This window comes from Carassius auratus, chromosome 2, assembly GCF_003368295.1.
Source record: "Carassius auratus strain Wakin chromosome 2, ASM336829v1, whole genome shotgun sequence".
Classification (NCBI taxonomy): Eukaryota; Metazoa; Chordata; class Actinopteri; order Cypriniformes; family Cyprinidae; genus Carassius; species Carassius auratus.
Genome location: NC_039244.1, coordinates 15,924,943 through 15,946,704, shown reverse-complemented (window position 1 = coordinate 15,946,704; position 21,762 = coordinate 15,924,943). Strand labels below are relative to the sequence as shown.

General features: G+C 37.6%; 1 protein-coding gene across 4 annotated transcripts in view; it reads right to left on the bottom strand.

Annotated features, from left to right (window-relative positions):
* Positions 1-1,247: 1,247 nt before the first annotated feature.
* Positions 1,248-21,762, bottom strand: part of LOC113117607 (disks large-associated protein 1-like) — a 31,880-nt gene continuing 11,365 nt past the window's right edge. Inside the window, exons 4-10 of one of the 4 annotated variants that reach the window (XR_003294188.1) lie at positions 5,783-6,186; positions 5,394-5,473; positions 3,925-4,343; positions 3,344-3,435; positions 2,479-2,634; positions 1,955-2,121; positions 1,752-1,876 (exon numbers count right to left, since the gene is read on the bottom strand). Coding sequence is in view for 3 of the 4 variants with exons in the window: in XM_026286397.1 (XP_026142182.1) it covers positions 1,661-1,876; positions 2,479-2,634; positions 3,344-3,435; positions 3,925-4,343; positions 5,394-5,473; positions 5,783-6,186 (1,367 nt within the window). In the remaining variant the exon portion in view is untranslated. Of the gene's footprint in view, positions 2,122-2,478; positions 2,635-3,343; positions 3,436-3,924; positions 4,344-5,393; positions 5,474-5,782; positions 6,187-21,762 lie in introns of all 4 variants that reach the window. The other 3 variants (XM_026286397.1, XM_026286404.1, XM_026286412.1) reach the window with 3 other exon arrangements.

Below are 21,762 nucleotides of genomic sequence, written 5' to 3'. Positions count from 1 at the left end.
ACAAACACCCAGCCTGTTAGACTCAGAGTGAATGCGTTTATGTTTAATTATTTGTCGTAAGTTTGTGTAGAACTGTATATACGTGTATATGCCCATGTTTATATACATGGTGAACGAAGGTCAGCCAATGGCTCTGAGAGGTTGTTACAACGTGTGCACGTGTAATCGTGATTATATGTGCTTACAAACAAACTGAATGTAACCACACATGCATAAAAAAAGTGTGTGTATATATATATATATCTATATATATATATATATAAATTGGCTGCGCTCCAAATAGTGTGCATGTGAATAATCCAGTCATAGATCTTATTCAAGGTACACATAGTTCATTTGACACAAATAAAAGCGAGGCTATAAGGGACAGTTCTGCGCTGGTCAGGTTCTGTTTTGAGGTGTAAAAAATGCTGTTGTGCACAAGCAAAGGTCAGTAGTTATATTCAGTGGTATATAATTAAGCACTGCAAAAATCATACTCTTAATGAGGATTTTGGTCTAATTGTCCAGTTAAAATATCCAGAAACCATTGAAACAAGATAAATTAAGAAGCAACACTGTATAAGACATGAAAGACTTGTTGGCAGAGAATGTATCTTTTATACTACTGTATTTTGTGGAACCACACTGGCATACTTACAACTTTAGTGTTAAGATTTATTTTTATTTTTTTAATAAATTTTACTTTTATTCCACAAAGATGCATTAAATTGATCAAAAGTGAGAGTAAAGTCATCTATATTGTTTCAAAAGATCATGTTTTTTTTTTTACTTTATTCGTCAAAGTAAAAAAAAAAAAGTATCAGTTTCCACAAAAAAAAATAATCAGCAAGTGTTTTCAACATTGATCATTATATGATTTTTTTTTTTATTGAGCACCAAATCAGCATATTAGAATGATTTCTGAAGAATCACTGAAGACTGGAATAACGGCTGCTTTGCTATTACAGGAATACATTTTAAAATAAATAAAAATAGCAAATTGTTATTTTAAATTGTAATCATTTATCACAATATTTGTTAATGTTTTTACTGTATTTTCCATCAAATAAAATTCTTAACATCCACAAACCTATGAGCAGTAGTGTTTATTCAAGATATAAACTAAGAAAACAAGTCTTAACATTTTATGCAGTGCTGCTTCTAAAATATTTCTTTTTGTTTTATTGTTTATTGTTTAGAGAATTTTATTGTTTTAAAGAGCATTAATACAAAAAAAAAAGAAAAAAAAAGAAAAAAAAACAAAAGTCCCTTGACCATTTCAACTACTGGAAGTTCAGGACATTTAATGGGATTTCTTTTTTGAAGTCTTTCCAAAAAGCTTCATGAGAAAAAAAAACAACATGCTGTGAAAATTAGATTGACCACAACACAGTACAACCTACAGCCTCGTTTTCATTTGTGTAAAATTAAACAAGTCATTTTTCCCTAACATCTTGGGGGTCATAGAAATATGATGTACATCTATGTTGGTTGTCATTTATTAAATAATGGAAGGTCAAATTACTACTTCTGTGCTATCATGGTGCTGGTGTGTGGCGCTCCTAATTTACAGTGATCTTAGCATTAGGCAGATACAGATCTGTGTGACGTGTTGTGCTCACGGTGGAATCCTGCACCTGGGCATTTGTGTGTGAGTGCGTTTTCATGTTTGGCAGTTTCATAGTCTGGTCTGGGCCTCGGGTATATAGATCTCGATGCTGTCTGCGCTCTCTGTGGCCGAGTTCTGCCGTACTGAAGCAGCTCGCTTGGCCGCCATCAAACGTTTGCGCGCATCTTGACGCTGCTTCTCTGTGCTTTCCAGCGAGCGATCTCTGGCCAGAGGAGGGTGGCCTTTCGGGGGTTTCTTTGGCACTGGGGGAGGCAGCCTTCTCTCCTGAACAGGGATGACAAACAGTCAGTTAGCCGCCGCGGCGGGCGGAGAGAGACGAGCGGAGACAGCAATATGGCACACCTGCACACAGACAGCGCTAATGCCAGCCGCGGCTAATGTTACAGAGCGGTGCTAACGCTTCCGCGGCCGACTGCGTGCGGTAAGAGAGCGGCCCGACGGGGGTGAGAGGTTAGGGGCCACTGCCCCCATGGTGTGTGCCGGATGGAATGACTTCTGAAAACAGCTCACTGTCAAACAAACAAACAAAACAAACATGAAGAGGATGTCAGGAAATTAAGAGTGAGTGAGACATTCAGTCACATTAGACCAACAGACTGACATAAGCCACAGGGAGGCAGCAGCAACACTTCCAGAGGCAAATTTATAATAATTCATGATCAAAATGTGGAGTTTGTTGGTTTGTTATTGCCATTGCCCACCCTTGATGCATAATATCACTCTACAGAAGCAACAGACCATGCACAAGAATGAAAAAAACAAAAACAACAAACGCAATGTTGCCCTTCAATCAGGCAGCTAGCGTGTCTGCATTCTTATTCTTCATTGGTCAGTGGCTCCGTACTGATTCTGCAAGTTTGTTTTACCTTTCTTTCGGGGGGGTCGAGGGGTCTCCAGTTGTTGGCTTTGAGTTGGTGAAGCTCATCGAACTTTAAGCTGATATTCTCAATGGAAAGTTGAAGCATGTCCCAGAATCCTGCGAGATCTTGAGCCACTGGCCGGGGGTGAGCATTTGGGTTCTGCTGAGCCAAGAGAAGTAACAAAAGTGGAACTATAAGAATCAGATGTGCTGTCAAAACATCCTTATTGGAACTGTTTTCTCTGCAGATGGTGTGTCCTTCCTGTTATTGTACTTGCAAAGGTAGCCACAGTTCCATTATTTTCCAAAGATTCACAGCCTTAAAGATACACTATGTTTCAAATGGTTGGGGTCAGTTAAGATAAAAACAAAATATAGAGAGAGATTATTTTTTTTTAAGAAGTCACCGAGGTTGCATTTATTTTAATCAAAAATACAGTAATAAACACAGTAATATTGTAATATTATTACAATTAAAAATAAGTGTTTTCTTTTTTTCCTTTAATTTATTTCTGATTACAAATGTACATTTTTAACTGTCTTTTTTGGTGAATATAATACTGAGAAAGTTCAAAACAACAGCATTTATTTAGAACAGAAATATATTGTGTCATCAAAAATATCTTCACTGTCAATTTTGATTGTTTTAGTCCTTGCTGAATTAAAGTATGAATTTCTTTAAAAATAAAAATCTTACTGACCCCAAACCTCTTCAAATATGAAACTGAAAAATTCAAATTCTGCTGTAAAGAAGCTCTAAAAAGACAACAGCGTCATTATTCAGCTCAAGTCAGTTCAGCATCGATTCAACTCATAGTAGAAGTTGACTATGTCATATAAATGTTTTTTATATTATACCTACTAGTACTCACCAGATTTTCCTCACACAGTTCCCTGAACTGCTGAAACTTCTGGGACATAAGCAGCTGTGCACTTCCCACTGCACTGCGGATCTTCCCCAGGACTGAACAGCACACACAGAAACAAACAGGTGAGCGTCAGAAACATGCCTGCATTTTGCTTCCTTCTGAAACTTTTTTTATGCTCTATTATGATCATTAAAATAAGGAGAGCCCAGTGATAGGTTTGATATCTGCAATTCTTAAATAAAAACAATGCCTGAGATTTCAGGCAAACAGTGTGAGGACCAGGACGTCCAGCAGGTGGCAGATTACTTCAGTGCAGCTGAGATTAATTCAATAAATGAGTGCACGTGCTATTTCAGCAATCCATATATCATCATATATCATTTGTTGTAAATTAATACATCTTTTAAAAAATGCATTCTTTATATATGCCTATTGTGCTCTGAAAAAAAAAAAAAAAACACAGAGCACATAAAACTTAACTACAATGTTGAAAATTATATTTTACTTTCTTTAAAGATGGTTGACCTACTATAAGATTTCATATGAGACTCCATTATGGTATTATGGGTAAATCAAACACTAACTCTCATCAGGTAGCTTGTTCTCCTTCTCGTCGTGCTCCATCTGCCTGCACCAGCCCTCCATACGTTCAGTCTCTGCCTGCAGCAGCTTTAGGAACCAGTGGCCATCACGCTGACACACAGAGCGGCCTACGACTTCCAGTGGATCTTCTGTTACACTATCAATCCATGGGTCAGGTGGAGGCAGGATGGAGGGATCAAAGCCAACGTCCTCATACTCATCTGAGTTGCAGGCGTGGTAGTGATTCCCTGAGCCCTGGATGCTGACGGTGGAGGTGGCGGCATCACGCGAGTACTGCCGCGACAAGCAGCCCGAGGAGGGGAAATCTGTGACAGAAGAGTCAGCTGGTGTGTAGTCCGGAGTGTCCAGATCAGCCTGGACCGCTGTCGTCACGCTGTTAGAGCGCTTGAACCGCCGGTGACTGAGCCCAAGACAAAAAAAAAATCTAAATTTACTCATACATCCAGTGTTCTCATGCTCTTCTGTAAAGAAAATGCTTTAATTTCTGTATTAATATTCATTTAGATTTTTCTGGTGGACATAAACCATTATTATTATACAGAACCATTATTTAAATATAATGATTCAATACAATTATGGAAATAATAATGAGGGCATGGATGTTTTTAAGTATATGAAAAACATGCATAAACAAAACAAAAACACAAGAAAACCTTTCAAGACAAAAAAAATAAAAATAATAATCTTTTAAAGCTGGTTTCCTGTCAACACTTTTCAGTAATGAAATACTAAACATTTAAACTCTCCTTTAGTTTTGTTCCATCACTTTTGATGAAACTGTTTTGTTGAGCTTGTCACAATGAATTGTGGGATTGCCTTATCGAGAAAAAATAAAATAAATAAATAAATAAATAAAAGTTTGTAATGCAATGTAGTGGTAATTTAAATTTAGGCAAAATTAGGCCTTTTAGGGAGCAGCATAATGTGTTGTCTACAATTTGTGACATGAGGAGCATGCCGTAAAATACTGTATAGCTAGGCAGTTTTGAGAAGAGCCATGGTGTTCCAGCTTTAGGTCTCTGGGATAATCCTGTTCCTGCTCAATACGTTTAATAAAGTAAAAGTTTCTCCATAACACAGAGTTTCTTAAACCTTGATTTTAATGCACTCTCTCGCCATATGCAGTGTGCAATATATCAGCTGAAAAGGATGAACAATATTTTTCAGAAAACGACAATATGATCTTTGAACCACTGCCTTAATCTGTAGCTCGAATCAATTGAATAAAACACACAGATTAGACAGGTTTTAGACCAGGTTAATTAATTGAGAGGAAGTAGAGCGATAAAGGACACAAAGGCGAGATGATAACAGGACTTTCATTTTGGTCATTTTGCATTTTTTGAAAACTGCTGATGCAGCCCGAGTCAACATAATGACCCATAACTGCAATGGGGAAGCCAAATATAAAAGAATGGGTAGAACAAATTTGTTTAATACTACTACTCACCCATGCTCTTCCTCAACCTGAATCCCCACTGACTGAAACTTGGACTGGTCCTCCAGTTCCTGGTCCTCAGGCCCATCCACCTGTTTAAACACATTACACAGTAAACCAGCCACCTCCACACTCACATGAAGAATCATCTTCCTCGGGGAGAAGGAAACTAATCTCCAGCTCACCCTGTGTGGCTTTGTATACAGAAACAAAAAATCCCGCTTGTATAAGACTGAACTGACTAACACTGACTATATATTTTAAGAATCTTGTGTACAAACATTGGATAAATACATTAAAGTGTATATTACAACTAAATTGTGTTCTAATAGCCGGCAGGAACATCTCAGCAACGTTGAGGACAAGAATAAACACTGAAAACATTGCTCAATCTCACTTACCTGGATGCCAATGGAAAGGCACCTGCTCTTCCTGAGCATATCCCTGCGCACGTCTTCCAGGGCTGGTATGGGTATGGGGACGGGCACAGGCATGGGCAGCGGAGAGGGGGGTGTAGTGCTGATGGTGATGGTGCTGTTGCTGACATGCTGACTGACAGGACCGTGGATCTGAGCATTGGCTGCCTCGATGGCTGCCGTCAGCGCTTTCATGCTGTCAATGCTCTCAGTGGAATTGCTCAGGCCAGAGTGGAGGACGGGCTCACACCTCGTCCCGGGACCGTCCATGTAAGCGTCCTGCGCAGACTCAGTGCTGCTCTGGGCCGTGATGGAGATGAATGGCTTGGTGGAGGTGCGAGGAGGTACCGGCGGAGGAGTCTTCTTGTAGGTGGTGATACATGATGATACTGAAGACAGAAAAGTGCACTTTATTTGTCTGATGCTTTTATCCACTCTAACTAAAAAATATGGATGGATGAAAAAGAACGTAAACAGTCGAGTTAATAAAGGAAACATAAGGAAAAACTACTTTTAGAAGAAGTGTCAGAATAAATAATACTAATTCACCATGGCTGTCTCCACAAAAAAAAAAAAAAAAAAAAATAAAAAAATAATATATATATATATATATATATATATATATATATATATTATTATTATTATTATTATTATTATTATTATTTATTTTTTTAATGCTTTTGAAAGAAGTCTCTTATGCTCACCAAGGCTGCATTTATTTGATCAAAAATAAAAAACTCTTAATGACAAATGACAGTTATTATGCCAGTCTTCAATGTTAGATGATCTTTCAAAAATCATTCTAATATGCTTATTTGAAACTCTGGAAACATTTCTTATCATCAATAATTTAAAATTCATGTGTGGACCTGTGTGAATATCATACACGTTGTGAATGCATATCTTGCAGTAACTTGCCATTACTTTAGCAAAAAGTCAATGCCGCCCACTATTATGCTGGACGGATTTTAAGTTTTCTTCATCACACACAGCTAAGCACATAAATAAAGAGGCCAGGAATGTTTTGCTGGAGTTATGGGTAATACGAGATAAGACTCAAAACAGACCATGCTCCAACATGACTGTGTTCTAATCTTTTGCCTTTGCCACCACCTTGAATCTGGCAGTAAAAAAGCCCTTTCGTAAACCATGGATTTGCACGAGATTTGTCTCACAAACTTTTTTTCAGGTCAAGCCCAAATGCCACACAGATACGGCTTGTGATCCAGCAACAGATGGGACCCAAGATGGAACTGTAAATTCTTGTTTCCAATGTGATAACTACTTTACCATAACTTTACCAGACCACTGCCATGTGCTAAACCTGCAATATTCAATAATTTACAGCCTCGTAGATATTGAAATAAATACAAATACAATTAAGACTTCAAACCAAGCAGTAATGGCACAAAATAATGACAATACTATATATCCTCCCAAAATTCCGAATTATAATAAATTCCCAACTTTAGTCTGATTGTTTAATTTTTTAACTTCTTATATGTCATTTCAAATTAACATAAGCAAATAAAACCACATAGAAAGACGTAAAACAATTAACAGTGAGAGTAACACGAGTGGTTATAATAACAATTAATAGTTACTTAATATGATTTGAATTATAATTTGCATAATTACTTTAAATTTATAATTTGAAAGTAATTAAACAATTATTTATACATATTCACTTGTGAAAATTGTGAAAAATGTCCACATTTATGATCCTTTCACAATATTATTTGACAAGCATGAGCCACCATGCTATAATATTCATTGCATTCATTTTAATTTTAAGTCCTTAAAAAGCTTCTGAAAGAAAGCATGATTAAATATTTAGTAATTAACATACTTATGGAGGAATCCCATTATATCAGTGGGCCATCTGTTGACATTGAAAGTGTTATCTTGAAGTGCTACTGCTCGACTCATTTCCTCCAGCACTTCACTTCAAAGAGCGAAACATCCCCTCACGTCCAAAACTGAGCTTGATATCACTAATCAATGGCCACATGAAGCTGCAGATAGAGGTGTGTGTTGTGAGATAAACAGTGAGAGAGTCCATATGAGCAAGGCATGGATTTTCCTTATTATTTATTCTATGAAACATCCACAAGGGGGCAATCTAGAGCGAGACAGGGACCAGCTGTTAATGTCCTCTCTGATTACACTTCCTCATTCTCATACTCTTTGGGGTTTCTCTCACTACATATGCACTGACTTCTTTGACTTCAAATGACTTCTTTTGTACGGTTTTTATGTCCCAAAATGTGTGTAAAAAATAATTTATTTTAAACTACAGGGCTGTTGAATTGATTGATTGGCTGATGAATGTTTTAAGGTTTGCATTTTTTTCTGGGAAGTAGTTTCAGGCATTAAACATCCATATCACTTCGCCAAATGATTTCAGTTATTTCAAACTCCTTACAGCCTACAACAGCAAAAGAACCCAAACTTACAAATACACTGACCTAGCTAATAAATATAGTAAACAACAAGATAAATAAATTATATAACAAATTATTTCCATATTTGCCTCACAAAATCTTCCATTCCACTCTTCCATTCAAACACACACAGATTCAGTAGGCTACTGACACACACTCGCGCACACGGAAACAAACACTTGCACAAAAACATGCTTTCAGTGCTTGCTCTGGCGATTTTATTTTGCAATTTCAAAAAAGCGCTAATAGGAGTGGACATTTCTGCGTGTGAATAATGAAAATTAATGAAAAAGGATGCAGCCAGATCATTTTCATAATGACTTCCAAGAGCAGTGCAAATTAGCGTCTGTTTTAAGACTTTTTTTTTAGAGCATTAAATAATGGTGCAAATATTAGTAATTTGACGAGCACAAATGTTAGTAAATCACATTGCGTGGTTCGTTTTAGAACTCCCCTCCCATAAATTAAGCGTTTGAAAGGGAAACTCCTACAAATGCATATTCAGTAAGGTCCGGCGCAAAAATAACCCTGTCCAGTAATTCTTCACTGCATGTGTCTTTAATAAATCCTGACAGTACTATTTTAACATCAAAAGATGGTTTGCGCTGGCGCAAGCTGTTGGTAAATCTGGCTCTTAGTATTTCAAGACTTAGAATTACGATTTATCTTAATTCTGACTTTTTGTGTCAGTTTCAGCTTTGAATTTCAAAATTATGACTTTGTATCTTAATTTCCACTTTCTGTAATAAATGACTTTTTATCTCACAATTATGACTTTCAAATTTTTCTAATAAATTATTATTTCTCATAATTAATAATGAAATTTTATCTCCAAAAAAAAAAAAATAACTATGTCAAAATTACGATTTACCAAAGCATGCTATTTGGCAGGAATAGGCTTCCATAAGTTCCACTCTTGAATTACTGTACTTAAATCTCTGTAGGATAAAACTGTTTTGTTCACATTTTCTTTGGCAAGGTGCCCCTTCTCTTTGCTTCTTTGACAACCAGTTACACGAAGAAAGAAAGCCACGGTATGTGTTTGAATAGCTGAATTCATCTCCCCTGAGCTACAGTGTATCAGAGTGCACGTACACACAATTGCTTCTTCTAAATTAATCTCCGTCTCTCAGGCCCTCATTTATTCACATACATACATATGCTCTGCATCCACGCAGAGGTTCTCACACGACTGCAGCCAAAACAAACGCTTTGTTTCATCCCAAGATGACTAGCTGGTAAGTTCAGGACAAACTTGTGTTCTCGAGCTGCAGTGTGTTCTGCTGAGATAACAGCCTGTAGATCAGATGCTGCTCCAGCTCTAGAGATTTCAGTCATACGGGCGTCCTCTCCTCTAATTTCACCCCCTCCCTCTCTCTAACTCGCTCTTTTCATGGTCCACCTGGGTTTGTAGTGATACAGGGGATCACTGAAGCTGCATTGTTGTAAACCGTGATTGTTTTTGGATAATTACCAGTGAGACTGCTGCTGATTGTGTCTTTATCTTCGGCGTTTGTTGTTGTTATACCAAAACAGATGTTCACAGGGGTGTTTGACAATTACTTTCCAAAGCATCCTAATAGTTGACGCTACAATAAGCGTGAAACGGAAAGACGAGACTGTTTTTCCGACTATGAATGGTCATTATAATTAGGGTTCATCATATGAGGTAATTAGTGGACAGAATAGCGATTAGCATGAAACAGGGGTTCTGAAACTGTGGAGCTTACATTAGCAGCCTGGATTTTGTTTCAAATTGTTCCCTTATAACATCTGGAGCACACTGATGTATCCTTCGTATTTAATACAGGCATAGGTTTGTATCATGTAGTGTGTTGTGTCATATCGTACTTCATGTAATGAGATTTCACTCTGTGTGAAAATCAAAAAGCACTTCTCTGCTGTGAAACAGATTGTATGTTACACTTTTGCACTTCCCTTTCGGTGTTCCTGTGCATCCAGGAACCCTGCATTTTCCCGTTTTTGTCACACATTATTTGCCAGTGTGAGGTTTTGTTCAAGTGAACATCCTGGTAAGGGATGGGAGCTGTGGACCCCTGCTTCCTTACCCCTTATCGCACAAAATTGCCAAGGCAACAAAAAGAAAAACTGAATTTCTGAACATGTTAATGTGACCATGTGTCAGAAAAGAAAGTCCCGTCTTCAAACAGTGTTTGATAGTGACTCCCACACCTTATTGGACTGTTCTTTGATATCTTCAACCATTTTAATTGGTAGAAACATGTACTGAACATGGGGCTTAAGAACATTTTCAAGCCCCCCTTGAAGAAAACACAGGAATCCTCCACCAACATCCCGTACTAATTCCTCCATCTCTCATCTATACTAATGCAAAGTGTTAACTAAATGGCTAAAGTGTAAATGTAAAGGGAAGAGATGGGCTGAGTTAGCACTTCTGCTGATGCGCAGAGTAAACACACCCACACATACTTTCCTTATAAGGTTGCATATTACAGACATACTATAGAGCCTGTCTGAAAAAACTTCAAACTGTGAGAATTGAACAAATTAAGATAAACTGTTTAAAAAGAAGAGGAACAGGTTATTCTGACAAAAAAAAAAAAAAAAAAAATCTTTATGTGATGGTGTAGGATGATGCATTTATCTTATACTTAACCGTAATGAAACCCTAGTAGCAGTTTATTATTTTAATAGCAGTTATGTAATGATTAACCACGAGCCGGTTGAAAATCGATTCAAATATGTGATGATTCAAATCAGTTGATATGCTAAACAAATCGTGATTCATTTAGGGGTAGGAGTTTATATGAATGCATGTCTGAGGGGAACTTACTGTCTTTCGAAAAAATGTTGATGGTATTTTTTATATCGCTCTGACCCTGAGCACGGAGGACAATGTGAACAGTACGGTCGCAGACAAATCAATCCCAACTCTCTGATTCATCTGTCCTACAGGACGCTCTTTGCATGCTCATGTTCTTAAACACCCTGACAGGGTTGTTTCAGAGGACAAACCGACAGAAATAACCAACCTCCATTTACTCAGGCATACAAAAACATCATAATGAATTATTCTCTACATCAATAATCACAAGTGTCTGCATGCATATTGAGTGCCCTTAACATCCCCTAATGTTGGATCCTTTTCAAGGATGGAGTCATATATGCTCGGCTAGTCAGCATAATCCTGAGTGATTTTCAAGACCACAAAGAAGCCTTCCAGTCTGGACAGGAATTTTATTCCGATATCTCAAGCTGCCAAAGTGTTTAATGCAGTATAATTCTTCCCAGATGAAACCTGAGAGGAAAGAGTGAGCTCAAGAGGGAAAAGTGAGAGCTGACTGTCATTTTGCCCCACGAGAGGCAATTAACACAAGCCGTCTGGCTAAAGAAGTATACAGACGGCCATACGAGAAGAAGGGTCAAGTGCCATCCACACTGTGGGTCCCAGGGTGAAACTTTGTCTGACAACCACTCAAATAATTTTCTGGTGGCTTTTTTTAGCATAGCAAAATGACATACAAAGAGTAACAGTGATCCTTTTTATGTAATGACTGTAGCAACTGTGTCCAGCTGGACACCACAAAGAAGATATTAGGGTCATGAGGGTGACCTGCAGATTATCACAGTCTAGGGGTAAAAGGTTGAAAACAATGCATAAATCTTTTCAGTGTGTTGACTTCTACTGCACAAACCCATAACACACTGCTGATAATCCTATAATAAACACTGTGTGCACTAAATTAAAGCTTATATATATAAGTATATATATATGTATGTATTATAATAAAAGGGAGGGGGGTGGGGGGTGGGGGTCCAAAAACCAGTCATTATCTGGTGTGACCACCATTTGGCTCACGCAGTGGAACACATCTCCTCCGCATAGAGTTGATCAGGTTGTTAATAGTGGCTTGTGGAGTGTTGGTTCACTCCTCTTCAATGGCTGTGTGAAGTTGCTGGATATTGGCAGGAACTGGAACACGCTGTCATATACGCCGATGCAGAGCATCCCAAACATGCTCAATGGGTGACATGTCCAGTGACTATGCTGGCCAAGCAAGAACTGGAATGTTTTCAGCTTCCAGGAATTGTGTACAGATCCTTGCAACATGGGGCTGTGCACTATCATGCTGCAACATGAGGTGATGGCCGTGGATGAATGGCACAACAATGGGCCTCAAGATATCATCACAGTATCATCAATGTACTTGTGTTTGTTGTCCATAACATATGCCGGCCCATACCATAACCCTGCCACCATGGTCCACTCAATCAACAACATTAACATCAGCAAACTGCTCATCCACACGACGCCACACACGCTGTCTGCCATCTGCCCTGTACAGTGAAAACCAGGATTCATCCGTGAGGAGAACACCTCTCCAAAGTGCCAGGTGTCATCAAATGTAAGCATTTGCCCACTCAAATCGGTTACGACGACAAACTGCAGTCAGGTTGAGATCCCGATGAGGATGATAAGCATGCAGATGAGCAGACGGTATCTGACAGTTTGTGCAGTAATTCTTTGGTTATGCAAACCGAATGTTGCAGCAGCTGTCCAGTTGGCTGATCTCAGACGATCTTGGAGGTGAAGATGCTGGATGTGGAGATCCTGGGCTGGTGTGGTTACACGTGGTCTGCGGTTGTGAGGCCAGTTGGATGTCCAGCTAAATTCTCTGAAATGCCTGTGGAGATGGCTTATGGTAGAGAAATGAACATTCAATTCATGGGCAACAGTTCTGGTGGACATTCCTGCAGTCAGCATGCCAATTGCATGCTCCCTCAAAACTTGCGACATCTGTGGCATTGTGATGTGTGATAAAACTGCACATTTTAGAGTGCCCTTTATTGTGGCCAGCCTAAGGCACACCTGTGCAATAATCATGCTGTCTAATCTAACATCTTGATATGCCACACCTGTGAGGTGCATGGATTATCTCAGCAAAGGAGAAGTGCTAACTAACACAGATTTAGACAGATTTGTGAACAATATTTGAGAGAAACTGGCCTTTTGTGTACATAGAAAAAGTCTTAGATCTTTGAGTTGAGCTCATGAAAAATGGGGGCAAAAACAAAAGTGTTGCATTTATAAATTTGTTCAGTGTATATTGGTACATAATATAAATGTATATTGTAATAATATACAATATTAATATAAAACACATTATATTATATTAATAATAAAGATAACATAAATAATAAATATGTTTCCAAAATGGCACTGTATTAGATTATCATTGCACTAAAGTCAAAGAATTATATTAAATTATATTACATTATATGCAAAGGTATTTGTTCTCCAAATCCTCACTCAATCACTTTGTCAGCAATAAAATAAAATATCTCATAAGTAATGACAAAAGAACGAAGGAAAAGAATGGAGAATAATTTCCTCAACCAAGGCAGATAACAAGAAGCTGACAAAGCCATCCAAGCAGCGACTCTCTAGACTGAAAATGTGGAATAATGTGGCAGAGCGTCGCCACAGCTTCCACTGATAAATGCTTGCTTCCCACTGCTGTACTTGTGAAAGTGTTTAGTGAGAGTGTGTGTGTGTGTGTGTGTTTGTGTGTGAGTCAGTCATCCACTAAGAGTGACTGTGACGGGCCTTCTTCTCTAGGAGCAGTATTATCCCATCCATATCTCAGCCTCGAGCTCAGCCCGCACCAGTATTTCATGCACGTCATGTACAATCACACTTCACCCCTCACACACATCCCCACACACACTTTGCCAGATTCCATGCTCAACTCAACCAGAGAAAAAGAAGTTTTGGAATAACAGGCAAGCATATAATCAGCAGTGCTTCTTCCAATTTCTGTTCATGGTAAGAAAAATTGTGCAGAAACCCACTGGCACCTGAACCTGAATTGTGAAGCGTTCACTGTGCCATTTTTTTCCACAAATAAATTCTATTATATATATAATACAGAACTAATACAGAAAAGTTCACTTATCTATTGTCTCAGCTATGTAATTTGTTTAGGAAGAACCATTTATCACATTTTGGCAGACGCTCTTTTAGCGGGTATTTAGAAAAATGAAGTTAATATAGGTTAGAAAATATAAACAGGTTAACTGTACCAGAATGACAGTTATACTGTATTGCTGAGAACAGAAGCATTTTATTATTTAAGATAATTTGATAACTAGTAACTAAAAGATAACAAAAAAAGTATTATGTCAACATCACTAAAAAAAAAAAAAAAAAAAAAAAAATATATATATATATATATATAAAAAAAAAAAGAAAAAAGGAAAATCATACCTAAGGGCCAGTTTAAATCTGGTATTTCACAAAATACAGTTGTAGACAGGATCTAAGATTTTTTAAGCTTGCCCACATTAGACTACTTCCATAGGAAGTCAAAAACGCATGCAAACGGATGGTCAAATATGTTCAAACAGCCACAAAAGATGAATACTTGCAGCACAATGAGATCACAAATGAGATCATTTAAGAAAACGCACACAAAACAATTGATTCAAAATTCACTATTTTGTAACAAAACACACGGATCACACAGATTATAATCAAAATGGATACTGTCCATATCCTTTGCATTCACTTCCTTTCCTGCTCACTCTGAAGCAGTAGAACATTGACTGGATCACCAAAAATAAATCAGAATAGAAACGGGCCAAAGTCATCATCAAGTAAATATATATATGTATATATATATCTATATATCTATATATCTATATATATATATATATATATATATATATATATATATATATATATATATATATATATATATATATAAAGCAGGGGTGCACATAAGTGGTCCGCAGGTCCGCGAATTAAATAAAAAAATTTGTTATATAAATATGTTCAGCGCATTGAGTTGAAAATAAATGAAATAAGAAATGATCCCACAGTGGAACACTGTCACAATTGTAAGATTTAAAGTCACATTTTGAGACATAAATTTAAACTGTAAACTGTATACTGTATACAGTCACAAATAGTCCAAATAATGTCAACATTATAAAAAACACTGCTATGAGCTTGTTTCAGTATTCAGTCCCTGTGAAATTTTCAGTACAAAGTTTTCCTACAGCTTCACTTCCATATTGAAAATCAATGATGACATGCGGATGAACTACAGATGAACAGTGGCCATATATTTAGCTTTTATTTAGAATATAGCTGGCTGTTTTTCACACATTTTTTGTCTAATATTTTTCCCTCTCTTTGCATGAGAGCTGCGAGGCGACACACTTGTAAAGCTTAAAGTGAAGATTGATCATCAGTCCCAGAGATGGCAGCTGTGGCATTTTCCTGCCACACACAGGAAAGCTGAAGACAGCTCTAAAATAGCTCCCATCCTTTGACTATGAGTCTAAATGATAGCTGCTGCTGGGCCAGGAACACAGTTTTAGAGACAGTGGGAGGATTTCGCAGTTGCAGCCTGAGGGACGTCACAGCTAAAGTGTCATCAGTGCGCTCTGTGCAGTCAGCATTACAAAACGATACAACATTGTGCAAACAAATACTACACACTGCAACTGTCCACCTGTTAACATCTAACCCCTGGCTGCTTCTATAAGCTTCCTGCCTTTAACTTCACCACCTCTCTCATTTAATCTCTGCCTGTTGGGGGTCAGAAACCTCTGATGGTGTTGTACAGCTCAGGCTCACTTTAATATTTAATAACCACACACCACTGTGTAAATACACATACATGCTCCAGGTTTGAATGTTTTAACCTTACTGATATAAAGCAACAAGTTAAGCTGAATCCGTGTTCGCACTATTGTGGCCATCCGTCTGGTTGTAGGTTGGACAGTCCAGTTTTGAAACACGGTGTTAATCTGCCGACGCACAATTGAGACAGATGCTCAACTGTTCTCTTTGCAAGATCACTATTTTATACTTAATTCAATGATATATGAATGTTATGTTTAATTCAATATTAAGTGATGTAAATAATAAAAATTATCTCTATTTGGCTAACCATTTAATGTCCGATCAACCCAGTGGTATTTTGTTTCTCAATAATTCATTCATTAAATAAACAATCACTTGTCACCATCAACTGGTAGTAGCAGTTTCACATTCAAAATATCTTTTCATAGTTCTACATTTAGTATATTTTATATTTAACAAATTAATCTCCTAAAATTATTTATGCAATTGATACTGCAGTGTAAATGCATTTATGGCATATGGTTAGCTTTTAACAGTCTGTGTAAATACATCTTAATGCCACTTCAGGTGCAGCTTGTGTGCCACTTCTGTAGTGCAAACATGGATTTTGTTGATATTGATTTAAATTGACTGGAAACAGCCCATTAGTGTATTATTATTATAATTGGATTAATTTAACAAACATATGAATTTACATGAAAGATAATGCTTTACATAAAATGTGCCCTTATAAAATATTGTCACTTGAAATCTATTTAAGAGGTAGTTAAATTCCTTATTGGAAATGTTTTTGTCACTGATTTGGGTTCATTTTCCTTTGTCCTGGCTTCACGAATCCTCCAAAATGTCCTATTTTTGACATTATAGAATGGCCACCCTATTCCAGACAGAGGAATTAAAGGCTGCCCATTCAGTCACGAGAGTGTAATTTTTATTAAAGTAATACTGGGGAACGGGTGACATTAATGGAAGAAATTGCCCATCACATTCATTCATGACTCATTTAATGTGTAAGGGTGTTCCTGAGAACAAGACTCATTATGTTTTCTGACTCATTGTCTGCCCCCTGTGGTGAGGATGAGATATTACATGCTAATGGTTTGCTAATTAGTTGTACTAAAAGACGAATATGGAGCAAAGCCAAGCCATTAACATTTTATCAAAAGCTGCATATTGTTATGATAAAATAAACATGAAAAACAGCTTCAGTGGAACATCTTGAACATAAACAAAGTGTAAAATCCTAAACTTCGCTACACTCCACTTCAAAGACTTTGCGCACTACCCCAAAGGCAGTGTTGCGGAATGTGATAAGGGCCTGCTGCGTACCAGGCAGATGGTGCCGCTCCGTTCGTCTGAATGCACACTGGCGTTCTGAAGGGGATGAAGGGAAGGTAGGTGCCCTCTCAATGTCAACCCTGACAGCTCCCTCAATTAGCCATCTCATAATTTGTCTGGTGGGGTCTCTGTGGTGCGGACATCTGGAAGGGTCCACATTGAATGGGGGTGACTGGACACGGTATCTACAGCTCAGTGATACAGGATCATTCACTCACCCTCATGTTGTTTCAATCCTGTATGACTTCCTTTACATTGTGGAACTTGTACTTTTGTAAAAGTGTCTGTGGTTTTTTTTTCTTCTCATCTTTCATTCCCTTTAAGAGCCAGTGGCGCTCATGCCATGACGGATTTGCTATTTACAAGGCGGAATTTGGCAAACGCAAAGACAGAACGCGTCTCCGAGATGAAACAGAGCTGCTCGTGTCCTAGCAAATAGATAGCCTCATTCTGAACATGCGATGACTATCCATTATGACATGTAGGCATTTATATATACATACATGTACATATATATATTTGGCATGTCTGTATGCTGCTGTGCGTCCCTGTGTTTAATAAGCAGCATGTACGTTATTTAAATAACAAAGAAAAAACATTGCGGCAGACTTTAGACCAGGTTTGAGTTGGTCTATGGCGCAGTCTATTTCCACCTCTTTAAAATTGCAATGCACCAGTGATTCGCCTGAACACACCTCTTTTTTAGACTAGCATGTCCATGGGCGCACAAATAGGTGCAAATGCATTTGCTAATTAAATGACGTGGCGCTGGACGGGAAAATGCGAAAGACACTTGCGCTGTGCCTTGAGTCGCATTGTGCCGGGTGTATAATTGGGCCCAATAACTTTATTTATGGTGCACTTTCAGCTTTACAACTTTACAGACTGTTTACATTCACATACAGCTACATTACAGACTACATGAAATGTAAACTCCATAATTGGGGCACTTTAACGCGACTGCACAGTTATGGACAGTTATGTCCTGTGAACGCTAAAGGCAAAAGGCAATTCAAGACCACACAAACACAGTTGGTGTTTGGTACATACTGACTTTGACCCAGACAAACACCACTCAAACACATTGCAATTCTCATACTCAAATCAATGTCAGGCACAGATAGAAGGTCAGGTCATGTCTGTCACATCTCTTGCCAGAGTCACCCCAGCCAAGGCGTCACATCAGGCTCCTGCTCCCTTCTGATCTTTGTCAGCATGTGAAGTTTAAACAAATGGCAACTATTGATTCCATAACCCTGCCAAACTACATCTGCCACTGGCCGACAGGTGCAGCCCATGTAGAGCAACACACAATCTCTAATTATCCACATCATCTTTCAGCAGCTGGAAAAAAAAAAAATATATATGGTTTTATTACCTCACCACTATATATTCAAATCACTTATTTTTCATTGTTTGCTCAATCTGCTTTAAATTATGGATGTCAAATGTAGTGATACTTCAGTACCAAATAAATTACATTAATGCATTAGGTATTAATGCAAACATAATGCATGTCCACAATGAATGTAAACAGATGCAAAAAAAATAAAATAATCATTAATACTAATGCCAATTTACATAAGAGTAAATATTATACTAGCCGAAAAACTTAATGAAATGTTTACTTGATTTTTTTTTTTGCTGTTGCTTTTTGACATCACTGCCCCCATACTGATCTAAGGGCCAAACCCTTTAGACCATGCTAAATCAAATAAATATAAAAGAATTCCCCATAAACAAGGTCTGGTTGCTTATCAAGAGGGGTGGCATGAAAATGAAAGCTCTCAAATACCAGTTTGTCAGTTCTGACAGGCTGTATTCCCTGGTGTTTTGATCCAATCCAATAGGAGCAGCATGATAATGAGCAGAACCGAAGCTGTGACTCAAAGATGCGGTACAGAGGCCTGCACTTTCACTTGATTGAACGGCCCACAGGTGAAGTGAGCACTAATGTGAGACCCCTAAAGGTTATCCTATAAGATTTCAAGAAACTTTTCACATTTCTTCTCTTTCCTCCCCCTCAGCCAGCTGTCTTCTCTCCATAAATGCACTGAGGCTGGTGGCCATATGTTGGCTCTCTGACTAGCCCCAGGCATTTGGAGAACAGTAGGAAGATGAGTGGAGAACACAGCACTGAAATCTGCATTACTAGTGCAGAGAGAGATTGCAGCACTGGCTCAACAGCACCATATAGAGTGAACGCAACCTCCATTGAAGGATTACGACATCAAACAGTTCTCTGGGTGTACTGATTTATTAAAATTCAACGTCAAAGTCTGCAGTGTTGTGGATAATCTCTCATTCTATGTTTTTACTGGCAAGTATTACATACTTGGGTTTTTCCAATCAAACTGCAAACACTGTCAAACTTAAACCCTGTTCACAGGGACAGCAACCTGCACACAAAGCAACCAGACGTCATTCATTTTCAGTCAGAAACTGGTGATTTCAGCGACTACTGTCCAGTGACTCTCAGTGGAGCTTTGAGGATTGGTTTCTTGTGTAGTCGAGTGTCAGGAACACAGATCCTACTGTCAACAATTCACTGTTCTATACCTGACCTGCATTTTGAATAATGCAGGTCAGGTATAGAACAGTGAATGAAACAATGAAATACTTTCAAAAGGCACTTTGTGTGTAGTATGTGTATGTTTATGTTATATACATACAAAGACACACAACCTGCCTTTTGAAAGAATTTCATAGTTTTATATAATTTTGTTATGTTGCAACCTAATGTTAAAATTAAATAGTTTTTGCTTTGTTATTTATTGGGTGGAAATTTTAAAAACATTTTTGTATAATGCCGCAAAATTATGTGATAAAAATTGATAAGAATGAACTAAAAATATTTTGTGTCCTGTATACACCATATAGACAAAAGTATTGGCAAAAACATGGAAATATATTTTTTAATCCTATTGTTTAATATATTTATTTGCTTGGTCATGGTCAGTGTATAAGGACCTATGAAATGAATGGAAATCATAAAGTGAGATGGATGTACTAACACTATGTCGAAGTAGAATGTCAGATGACAGCTTGGAGTAAGTTCTCTTCAGTGCATCTGTTCATATATTTGCTGGAAAAGAAAATGCAAATTTGTATTGTCTATATTTGTGTTTCAGCATAGTTACAACTAAATGGCCTTTCTTAAATAATTTATGTTGTGCATTATATTGACTTATATATATATATATATATATATATATATATATATATATATATATATATATATATATATATATATATATATATATATATATATATATAGACCTTGTAGGAATCCAAAAGTAATCAGATTACATTACTTGGATAAGTAATTTGTAACTGTAATGGAATACAAATTTTTAATTAACCTTCCCAAGCCTGAGCCTACCAAGACATTTTGAAAAATGCTATGTTTTCAACTGTGTGGGGACAGTTTGGAGAAGGCCCTGTTATATTCCAGCATGGCTGTGCCTTAGTGCAGAAAGCAAAGCCCATAAAGACACGATTGGATGAGTTCGGTGTGGAAGAACTTGACTAGCCTTCAAAAAGCCCTGATCCCAACCCCACTGAACACCTTTAGGATGAACTGGAATGGAGACTGCGAGCCAGGCCTTCTCATCCAACATCAGTGCCTGACCTAACGAATACTCTTTTGGATGAACTGGAAAAATTTCAAGTGATGTATATATGAAATACAAATACTTAGTTAAGGTACTTAAGTACAGTTTTGGATATCTGTGCTTTACTCCAGTGTAAATATTTTTTTCTTGACTTTTCTTCTACTTTACAACATATTAAAAGGAAAAACAGATTATTTGTCACTGTGTCTGGTCTGTGTTTCCCTGGGTGTCCACTAGTGGTCTCACTTCCCCATAGGCTCTTCACCGCAGGCACTACATTTCCCACATAGCTTTGTCCCTTCATCACAGTTAATGGCACACCTGTTATTGCACTCAGCTGTCTCCACTTCCTTTGTTATCCTGTCTATATATACCACTCTTTCTCTTTCTGTTTTCATGGAGTCCTTATTTCCCGTCACCCGGTTTTCTTGCGTTCCTTGTGTTTTCTAGTTTCTTGTTTGTTTTGTTTCCGGACTGATTTCTTGGTTATGACCTCTTGCCTGTTTGGATACTGTATTTTGGATTACCCATTAAACACACTGCTTCTGGATCTCTCGTTTCCTGTGATCGATCGTTACATTATTTTACTATGATACATTTCTCCTGACCCTTTCATTACAATTGTGACTGCAAAGTGCCAACAATGATATCCAGTTTGTGAATGTCTTTTGATTCAATTCACTTCCTCTGAATTTGTCAAACTGGTTCACGAAGAGGTGTAAATTGTTGCATTCTCATTTTGTCCATCTGCTGTTTTTGTTTCGTGCAGAGAGGTATAGATGTTTTATGTAGGCTAATTCCACAAAGTCAAAGTCAAAACAAAATTCATATTTTGAAATTATACAACTTAATTTAAACCAGAAATTGCTCAATCTACAGTTTTGTTTGGATCTTGATTAAAATGCTGTGGTTGCCTCTAATTCTTAATGGCTA